The sequence below is a fragment of the Cololabis saira genome, chromosome 8 (genome assembly GCF_033807715.1).
Source record: "Cololabis saira isolate AMF1-May2022 chromosome 8, fColSai1.1, whole genome shotgun sequence".
NCBI classification, from domain to species: Eukaryota; Metazoa; Chordata; class Actinopteri; order Beloniformes; family Belonidae; genus Cololabis; species Cololabis saira.
Genome location: NC_084594.1, coordinates 26,638,563 through 26,649,756, shown reverse-complemented (window position 1 = coordinate 26,649,756; position 11,194 = coordinate 26,638,563). Strand labels below are relative to the sequence as shown.

The window sequence follows — 11,194 nt, the reverse complement described above, 5'->3', positions numbered from 1 at the left end:
TGTGGCATGACCCAATTCAATAAAAATGTATCTTACTGTGGTTGGTAAGTGGGTTTTTTGGCCACCAAATGAATTTGTATAACTGTGTATACAACAACTATTCTATAAAATATCTAATTTCTGCAAGGAATTGCATGTTTTTACTTCAGGTTCAAAATAAGTAAAACTAGAAGGAAAACATTGCATGAAGAATACTTGTTGAAACTCAAAATTAACAGGCATTTCCAGTGACCATTTGTGACTGGATGCAACTGTTCAGCTCCATGTGCAGATAAATAAATATGCAGTATTTTTCCACACATGTTCAGGTGTGGTGTGCAACAACGAGAACAAGGATATATCTAATAACTTTCAATTCAATCAGTGACCTGACCAATATTACAGAGTTGGACATCGTCCTCTCTCTAACAAGGTATCGTTTTGAGAACCCTTTTGTAAAATGACAAACCCAATTTAAAATGAGAATATCTCAGCAACTACAAGGTGTATTTGCATGAATTTGGTTATAAAAATGAAGTTAACACATATAAAATAATAGAAGTGTTAAGTCTATATACTGTCTTACATCTATTTTGATGGATCTCACAATTTATTCCACCAACATTCACAGAGCTTTTTGAAGAGGAATGTTTAGTCATGCCTTTGAGTTTTTGTTCCAGGCACCAAACTACAAACCTGTTTGATATACACGTCAATGTATACAATTCTTTCAAAATCTAATTGTTTTGGATTTGTTTGTATGGGCTGACCTCTTCAGTGTGTGTTGCTGAGGATTGGGTGTTTGTGTAAAGCCATATCTCAGGTTCAGCTGGATGATTGACATCTCTGAGGAATCTCCACTGGCATTAAACTCTGCAGTTGGTTCAGAACCCCACATAGATCTTGAGGATACGTTTCCTCAAGATCACTCGTGGCTGTCTTCCTTTTGAAAGTTAAAATAATATGATTTTCTTTCACTAAGCCTTTTGACAGTGGATCATGCGGTACTGCAAAAAGACTGCCACTGTGGGATGGTTTGATTTATGTGTCAGCGTGAGTGATCAGCTTGTCCAACCACGAGTATGGTAGAGGAAATGCTGCATTATGTTCCGTTTGTACTAAGGGACAAACAAACAAAGACAGGTGGAGCATAACATAAACAGTATTGTCTGAAATGCTAAATTACCTCAAATACAAAATTCAGCCACTGAAACAAAACAAAATTTGTCTTTTCCGATGTAAAAATGAAGTCTATGGGTTTTCCACCTTTTCATCACTAGAGCTGAGATTCAATTAACCCAAACACCCACAAATCTAAATTAAGGATTCTATCCACATTTTAAGCATCTTTTTATTAACAAAACAAAACATTGATGAATAAACACATTAAATTTAGTCTTTTCTTTGAGGCCATAAAAAGAGACTTGTTGCCATCATATTGATGTCTGTGTTTGATTATGAGGATGTTATTTACATGCATGAGTGTAAATAACAGTAAGTGCTGTTCACAGTCTTTCGCAACCTCAAAGTAAGACAAGTTCATGCACGTTTCACAGCTGGGCTGATCTTCATCCATGTGTCTTTTCTGTCATCACATTTATTTTAAATCACTGTTTTCCAAGAGATTTTGTCATTGGCCATCATTCCTTCTTAAGACTCTGGCAGCGTTACAGAAATTGGATTTAGAGTATCGAAAGCCAGTTTGATTTTCTGTCACACTGTTCAGTTTTCAGACAAGATGATTTATACATTTTAAGTTTAACATAATTTTTTTGTTAAACTGGTCGGACAAGTTAGGCCTGTTAGCAGGATTCTTGCGAACTTCAGTAAACATTGACGGTTTGTGTCATATTAATGAGGTCTTAGTGATGGTTAATGCTGCTGTTTACATATGTCTCTGGCCAGCCTTCTCTATTCTAACAGCTTTTAAGCATCATCATGTTTTATTTTATTCTGTCATCACGCAAAAAGGCAACACACCAAACTTAATAAACTGGAGCCATCAGGCAGCAAGAACATTTTTAAAATTAAAAAGAAGACCACCATTTTTCTTTCCATTATAAGTTATATAGTGCTTTTTTTTTCTTCTTCTCAGAAATGAAGTGAATCCATTTGTCAAATCAGGTGACAGTTGCTCAGACAACTGAGATGGCACAGGCAAATGTTGTGTGCACTTGCTTGTTAAGAGAAGATTAATCTTATCAGTCATTTTTAGGGTGTGGGGGTTTATGCTCCCAACATCTGCAGTGGGCATGCAAACTTTTGTTTGGTCGTGTCAGTAACTGTACAAAGACGTTGCCTCAACAAGTTTACTCTCATGTGATAACATCTGATCTGTAGTGACACTCCTGCGTAGGAGGCATATTTTCAAGCCAGCTCTGCATGGAGCAGGAAAACTGTGGCAGGAAAAACAACTTTATGGATAATAAAGACACAAAAAAAAGATTAAAAAAATATATACACATATAAAACCCCAAGGAAACGTGTTTTTTTCTCAAAAAGAAAATAGATATAGTTATCAGCCATCCAGCAAATCTAAGGTGTGCCCTTAAACATCCCAGTAATAATTAACCCAAATAAATCTTCTTCAAAGCTATTATTACCTGACCACCTGATTTTTATGAGCAAGGCCCGAGATACTCACTGCATGAACAGGAGAGGCAATGTCAACATGGACCCAAACTCCAGGCCAGTCAAAGCCCAAGTGGGAACCAATAAAGAGGCCAGCGCAAGAGCTCTGAGCATTCTCCCGGTCCTGTCCAAAGAAAAACAAACAAATAATATAAAGACAAGCCACAGCAGAGCAATTCATGGAAAGTAAATAAGGTATAGTGTGCAGATCCAGGTAAAATGTACAATTAATCAAGAAAATCTTTCAAAAAGAACCAGAAAACTTATTGATGCATTTAATGCACATCTCTCTTTGAACAATGCGCTGTCACTCACAGCCACAGAGTTCTTCATGTCAGCCATGGCAGAGGTGAACTCGCTGAAGTGCAGCTCAGGGCAGTAGACCAGAGGGTGGGCGAGATCCCCACTGCTGCGACCTGCACGCACACACGCAACCTCCCACTGCTCACTGTTGGTCATCACAGCACAATGGTACTTCCCTGTGGAGATCCCCTGAACAACAGGAACAAGAAGAAACACGTCACAAGGGCACTGCCAGCAGCACGGATGCATTCTGTGGGAGTTTTTAAAAGGGACACCTTTTAACGAATATTAATCAGATGATTTGTGTTGGTCTTTCAGCACCCACCTGTGCACCGGTAAGTGTGGCCATATCCAGAATAATATCAGCAGACAAGTCTTTGCAGGCGTACACGACACCATCCGCCAGCACCAGCCTGCCCTCTGCATCAGTGTTGTTGATTTCCACTGTCCTTTGGTGCAAAAAACTCATTTTTGGACACTTTATACCAACACTTGTATGTTTGGCTTGTAAAATAATATCTAACACAGCAGCATTACTGCAGAGCCAAAACAAACAATCTGATACTTAGGACGCCATATGAAACTCAAAGTAAATAATACATTATAATTAAAAGAGTCTCACTTTCCAGAGTAGAGCGTGTGGATGTCGTCGGGTCGCGTGGCCGTGGGTCCGACTGCGTTCTCTGCGAGACAAAACACTGCGTGGAGGTTATCCTTAAACCCCTGAAAGCAAAGTGAGGACAAAGTTTAATTAAGAAAACTAAGAGCAAGAGCTAGAGGAGACGGATAAATGACATTTAAACAACTGCTTCACCTGTTTAACAGTGGCCTTGAACGCTCCCAAAATGGCAGCAGCTCCACCACAGTCTCTCTTCATCCCGGGCATCGTGGTCTAACACAAAGAGACAATAGCACTGAGAAGGATTCTTCATGTGTCAGCTTGCTTTTACTCAAATAAGTTCACTGCATTTTTATCTAAAAGTAAGGTACATAAGATGACTACAAGCTTTTTTTCCCCCAGGTGAGGTGGTGTGAAGTACTTATGAGGGCTTCACCTGTAGTTGACAGCTGTGACAACATTCACAGGGAGGAATTAGGACAGCAGCAAACGGGGACATCAGGAGGGCAAAATTATATTTGAATCTAAAACCATAACCTAAAAATGTTCTCTCCGGCTCAAGCTAACTTTTTTTGCACAGCTCTACTTTGGAGTTATGACAACCGATCAGCTTGACTCGTCCATCGACCCCAATACCTGCCTCTCCAAACTCAGAGTGTGACTGCTCCCTACCACAGGTAAGACATTCCTCATAAGTACTTCACATAACCTCACTTCAAAAAATATTATCCCTTCATCCACTCAGCGCTAATTGCCATTTCAGAAAGCAATCTGAAACTCAAAAAATATTTGAAAGACTTGCAATTTGTGAGTTTTTAAAAAAGGCCTGACAGATTTTTCAACCCTCACTAACACCTTTATTTCTCAGTCTCTGAAGAAAGATTCAATAAAACTACTGGAGAGATTCTTCTCTCATCTGCATTTAAACTGAAAAAACCTTTTAAGCAAACGGTTGGAAGCAACACCAGCCACATGTGAAAGGATTATTGAGAATAGGCTTAAAGGTTAATCTAACAGACCAGCTGGTTCCATGACTACCAACAGCAGTGACATACTTTAAAGACTGAAAAGAGGATAGGCTACACCAGAATTCATAAAGAGCGAAGAGAAGAAGAGCCCCAACGTGGTTTTGTATGTTTATGTGTAAAAACTTGATTATAAAGCCAGTATTTCGTGATTCAGTAGCCAAATAAACCATGTGTTTTTATTTCTCCAAGTTGCTTTGCTGCAGGGAAACACTGATCCCACATACACATTATTATTATATAATGGCATAATCTTAATGTGGCATACCTTTCCCTTGATGCTGAGTCCACCAGTGTCATAAACAATGCCCTTGCCCACCCAAGCAATGGTCTGGGTCGCCCCGTCAGGTGTGTGGCTCAATATTGCAAGTGCGGGAGGATGCTCTGCTGCCTTTCCAACACCGTAAATACCTGAGAGTTAAGAAAAAGACAACAAAAAAGAACTGAAACTATCATAAATGAAACTGAGCATCTGACAGGCCTTGCTTGTTTTTTGTTAAATACAGGATGGAATAACACAATGAAATGTGTCATGTTTTGTTGATCAAATACTCATATTTACCCAAATTTAAACCTGGTAACAAAATTAGATTTTTAAATCTTAGACTTTAAAACGGCATTGATTAAAGAGGGTGCAATCTTCTTCGTGTGTCACTACTCAGCCTTATTAAAAAACAAATCATACATGAATGCATAAAACAATATAAAAAGAACCTGATGATGAAAAGAAGACGGCTATGGAAACAGTATAATGATTGTTCAAAAGGATGCAAGACAAGTGAAAAATCTCACAAAATAAACATGTTTGCAAAGAGGAATCAGTGAAACACAGAACCTAAAGAAACTAATAGACATCTTGGCTCTTAGAAAGCATTAACAACCTGTAATACTTTCCAAAAGGGGCATTATCAAGTGATTAGTATGATTTTGCTTCAGGTCATTGTCTATTTTTATTATTTCAACCTTGTTTAACATAAAGATAAAAAAAGGAATATACTGTACCATAAAATATTTCGGAAATGTGTCAGCTTTAATCTAGGGGCTTTTGGACACTTTTTTTTATTTACTCTGAAGCTTTTTACTCAGAAATTAAGGAGACATTTACTTAGAAATTAAGGGATGACGTACCTCCAAAACCCCTTTGTTTCAGTTCCTCTCCACGAACGATGACTGGAGTTATTCCAAGTTCAGCTCCCACAGCTTTTATTTCCTGAGCAGAAACAGATGGTTGTAAAGGGAAGTTACAATACAGTTTAAAAGAAAATCCTCCACCCAATAAGTATGTCAAATCTGAACATTGTAAGGTTCCTCAGAAACTATAATGTACAATGTAATGCAAGACATTTATGTGGTGGGATATTATAGTTTGACCCATTCTTGTAGTAAAATATATAAACAGGGAAAAAAATAAAAATAAAAAAAATAAAATAAAGATGAATGCTTTTACTTACATCTAAAAAGTGGTCTGTGTTCATCTCATTGCATGGAGTGTCCACAATACGGGCTGCCAGCCTTACACCATCAGCAGCGTTGGACATGCACTAAAGATGAGAAAAGTCATTAGGCTAAGGCAAACTGCAGTGAACATGCACATAACATTGAAAAATGCTATTCTTTGAGAGGACAAACCCTGACAAAAAGGAAAATCTCCAAGACAAAACTCTACTGTTTTGTACCTGAAGTTCTGCAGTATCCAGAGGAGTGTTGTCATTCCCTACAATTAAAAACTCCACCGTCACATGTTTTTTCTCAGCCCTGCGTGAGGATGCAGAGCGACGAGAGAAGAGAGGGAAGGCCCTTGAGATGGCACAGGAGGACGCAAACACATCCGAACGTTCACACACCATCTAGAGAGGAACAAAACACCTGTATGTTAGCCCCTTCAAAACACAAATGACCACACAAATGTCCAATATGACTGCCAGCAATTTACAGAAAAAAGCAAGGCTGCTAGAAAAGTAGATTTGTTCTGTAACTAGAGGTGCTCTCTGATCTCCTAAAAAGGGGGTGAGTGTAAAGAAAGATAATCAAATCATAAAAGGAAATTCCAGTGAAGATACTGACCACAATGCAGCGGTTGTTCCCTCCAGGAAGGCAGGAACGGATCAGACGAGACACAAAGTGGGCAGAAGATGGGCTGTTGTGCCTGCTGACCCGTGAAGGAAGGGCAGCTACTACAGCCTGATTGAGGTAGAGAGAGCAGCTGTCTGTGGGGTTCGGGTTCAAAGCACTGAGAGCTGCCTGCCAGATCTGAAAATATGAAACAAACAGATTCTTATGATTCCCTGCAAGGAAAAAAAAAGGTTTTTACATGATGAAGTTACTAGAATATCCTCCATGCAATGACTTATTAACATATTTTCATTCATTTATATGAACAATACAAACTGATACGCATCATTCAGGGTTGTTTCTTATCACTGAAAAATCAGTGTGCGTTTAGAACCCTTTGTATTCATGTTTTTGTTCTGCTACTGGATGATTTCTAAAATCGGAAATCCTTTTGATAGTAAATAAGGTATTCTTGATGTGCAAAACAGAAAAAGGTAAAGCAACATTTTTCCATGTTTGGAAGCTCTGACAGAAGGAAATCAGCTAATACAGGAGAGATCTGTGAGTCAAAAGGAGCTTCCAAGTTTCCACATAGTGTCACAGATCTCAGTTTAAAGAAAGAAAGGTTGCAATAATCAATGTGAGCCAACAGATAAATGTACAGATACCATAACAACAAGTTTGTTGTTCAATTGTTTTTGGCAAATTCTCTACACAGTATTTGAATAACTGCAAAACCCTGAGACTTAAGTATTTTATTATGGACAGCCTGCCACCATCACACAATCATGTCTGGGTTTATATGACATGCATACAATCATCTAATTTTAGCAGAGACATCACTTAGTCACATCATAGAAATTATAATACCAAGCTGTGCAAATAAACCAAAACATGTCACGATGCAACTTCTATGCTGCTTGGTGCACATGAAATTATAATTTTCCATGACTAATCTCAATAATGCACGTAGAGCATCATAGCTGAAACAGCTGACATTATACTGATGGCAGATATGAGGCTGTGTGGATCTTTTGTTGTTTCTGCTCCCTTTCTGACCTTTTGGGTAATCCTAGAGCTCATCGTTTTAATATTAAAGCAAAGTTTCCCAAAGATACACGAGTGCAAATATGAAATATCCAATCAACCATTGTATTCTCAGACAAATCCAAGCGCTTCCTAGTTTGTTTACTGATGCCTGCTCCAATAGTTGTTTGATCTGGTTTGTTATGTTATGGATCTTTATTTCGGCTTGTACACACTTTTTTGCAAAACAAGATGAAAAGGTAAAAAAAAAAAAAAAAAAAAAAACATTTCTTTTGCCGAAAAGGTGTAGGCTGAAGCCGTAGCTTATAATGCCTACCCTTTTTTTCTTATGATCAGCATAAATATGAGACATTAGCTTTACTCCGTAGAAACAAACAATACATAAAGAAGACAAAAATAAGTAAGACAAAATATAAAATTGACGTTTCACATTCTAGAATGTTTTTGATAGTATACTTTATAATTATAGTGTTTTATATTCATTTACAGTATTTTCTTTAAACATTTCCTTAAACTTGAAGATAGAACTACACATTTTTAGGTTGTTATTACAACTATTCCAAATTTCTCTAGCCTTAATTGATGTACATCTCTTTTTAATATTGGTTCTTGCTGTCTCATCTCAAACATGAGTTTCCCCCAGCAGGTTTCTTGATTCACCTGTTGGTACCTGGAAGACTCTTAGCAGGGTGTCAGTCAGTTTAACACTTATTAACCATTCTCTTGATCAGGAGATAAACAATCCTGCCGTCTAGCAAATTTAAAAATTAGACTTTGGCCTTTGTGGCCCTGCAGGATCCGGGCTGTAGTTTCATTCAATAGTTAATCAAACTAGTTGCAGGTGAAAGGCGTCTTTAATTCACTTGCATAAGACGTCAACAGATCACTGTTTTTGTTTTAGAATAGAATACTTTATTGTCAATGTAGCTGATGCAGTGAGAGTGAAAGCAGCATCACCTGTCCAGTGCAAAACAAATAAGAAACAATAGTGCAAACTAGGGCTGTGCGATTAATCGATTTTAAATCTAAATCGGATTTATTAATCACAATCGATGTTAAAAAAAGGAAAATCGGAAAATCGATTTTCCTTTTTTGCAGTTTTGCATTACAGACAGAGCTCGTCTAGTCATCTTTGTTTGGTCAAGAAAATTGTAAATGTTGTCACTTTACAGTGTGTGTATGTATTGTGGAGCACGACCCAGCATAAGCTGTTCACAATGCATGTACTTGTACATTCTGTGTGACAAATAAACACCTTGAACCTTGAACCTTTACTAAACTCAAGGAGGATTTACAGTATCTTTCAATTGCACTTCATTCCCAATAGGGGAATTTGTTTGCTATTTTTCTTTAAAAATAAAGATAAAATATTTGAAACAATTTATTCCATTGTCTTTTGTAGTTTTACCAAAAAAATCGAAATCGAAAATCGTGTTTTCTGAGAAAAAATATCGGGATTTTATTTTTGTCCAAAATCGCCCAGCCCTAGTGCAAACAATAAGAAATATAAGAAATATAAATAATTTAAAAAATATAAAAAAGGTTAAGGTGCATTTGAATGGTGAAGACCTGAGATTCTATTTACAGATTAATTTAATTTAATAATTATTTAATTCAATTATTCTTTTATTATTCAGTACAGAACTATTAGTTAGCTCACCACCCAACTAACTACTTAAACTCGAAAAATGGTGTTATTTACACTCTTGGTTTAAATGAAACTGTAACTCGTGTGAATATCTAACTATAAAGCACGTTTGTAGCTCGGTGTGGTTAGTCGGCGCTAACATTAGCCCCGACTAACAACTATCATCCTCGGCCACGTCACCTCTTTGCTAACGACTGGCTGCAGTTTTCCTTTGATTTGGCTCCAGCTGAGCTGCTGCAGGTTGGTGTGGTGGCCGATAACCAGGACGGGGCGATTCTGCGGCTCAGAATCGCCGGCGGACGACTTGAAGTCCAGCACGACGTTCGCCATCTTGGCTCCGACTGACAGAGACGAGCCGCGACGGCGGCCGGCGGGGGACAAAACTGCTCTTCAAATGCCGCTAACGGCCACCTGCTGGCTGTCGACCCCTGGCGGTCGGAATCTGTAACTACATTATTCAAAGCAAAGGTAATGGACACATAGAAACCTAGAAACACAATAAGCAAACAAAGAAAAATGCACACATGCATGAGATAAAATGACAACTTAAATTGGTTTTGTCGGTTTCCTTAGCATCTTTTCACTTTCTGTTTTCAGAGCTATCATTATCATTATTATTATTATTGCTATTATTGCTATTATTACTATTATTATTATCATCATCATCATTATTGTTATTATTATTATTATTACTATTATTATTATTTTGTGTAGACTTATGATACTTCATTTTGTTCTTTTTGTATATTCCATTCAGTTAAAAGGTAGGCAAGATAAGCTTTATGCTTCAAGCCCAGCCTTTTCGGTCAAATAATCACAATGTTGACCAGGGAAAAAACCTGTGTTATCTTGTTTGTTGATTTTTGTTTGTGATTGACCGAAATACATACTAACTAACTTAGTTAATATTTATTTCGGTCAATCACAAGCATAAATCAACAAACAAGATAACAAACATCTATAGGTTATTCCCTGGTCAACATTGTGATTATTTTGACCGAAAAGGTCTGGGCTTGAAGCATAAAGCTTATCTTGCCCACCTTTTAACATAATAGAATATACAAAAAGAACAAATGAAGGATCATGAGGTTACACAAAAAATAATAATAATGAAGATGATGATGATGATAATAATAGTTTAAATAGCTGTAATAATAGTAATAATAATGATAATAATAATGATAGCTCTGAAAACAGAAAGTGAAAAGATGCTAAAGAAACCGACAAAACCAATTTAGGTTGTCATTTCATCTCATGCATGTGTACATTCCTCTTTGTTTGCTTATTGTGCTTCTGTATATGTGTCCATTACCTTGCTTTGAATAATATCTTGTATGCTTTTATTGAGTTTGCTAGTTTAAGGTCGTTGTCTAATGAGTTCCACAGTTTTACTCCTAAAACGGATATACATCTGCCCTTTGTATTTGTTCTTATTGCTGTTGGCTCAAACATTGCTGTTCCCGAGGTCATGTCATCAAGACTAGGTTGAGTTCAGACTTTTCGTCTAAACCAAACCAAATCACTGATATCAGTTTCCTTTTAGTTAAGCTTCTTTTTGGTTTAAGAAAAAAAATATTCGTAAAACACATGCTTTTTTCAAGCTATCTGTAAGTAAATATTCCGGCACTTTAGAACCAACTTGTACATTTTTTCCTTTAATATTATTTGCTCTTTTGTATTGCACCAATCACCACAACAAATTCCTTGTGTGTGTTAAACTACTTGGCAATAAACTTCTTAAGTTTATTTAGATAGCATTTTTCACAGACATTTGTCGCAAAGTGCTTTACAGAATAAAACAGTTTATAGCAATAAAATACATAATAGAAATGAAAAGACATAAAATAAAACATAAAACAATGCGGTTTACATAAAAGCCTGTTTAAAAAA

At 37.0% G+C, this 11,194-nt stretch overlaps 1 protein-coding gene across 1 annotated transcript in view; it reads right to left on the bottom strand.

Annotated features, from left to right (window-relative positions):
* npepl1 (aminopeptidase like 1) overlaps positions 1-9,667 on the bottom strand; it is an 11,249-nt gene extending 1,582 nt beyond the window's left edge. Inside the window, exons 1-11 of the mRNA XM_061728572.1 lie at positions 9,485-9,667; positions 6,622-6,807; positions 6,234-6,404; positions 6,009-6,098; positions 5,686-5,767; positions 4,826-4,968; positions 3,728-3,805; positions 3,536-3,636; positions 3,239-3,362; positions 2,926-3,102; positions 2,624-2,734 (exon numbers count right to left, since the gene is read on the bottom strand). Coding sequence (XP_061584556.1) covers positions 2,624-2,734; positions 2,926-3,102; positions 3,239-3,362; positions 3,536-3,636; positions 3,728-3,805; positions 4,826-4,968; positions 5,686-5,767; positions 6,009-6,098; positions 6,234-6,404; positions 6,622-6,807; positions 9,485-9,634 — 1,413 coding nt within the window. The 5' untranslated portion in view covers positions 9,635-9,667. The remainder of the gene's footprint in view (positions 1-2,623; positions 2,735-2,925; positions 3,103-3,238; positions 3,363-3,535; positions 3,637-3,727; positions 3,806-4,825; positions 4,969-5,685; positions 5,768-6,008; positions 6,099-6,233; positions 6,405-6,621; positions 6,808-9,484) is intronic.
* Positions 9,668-11,194: the final 1,527 nt, after the last annotated feature.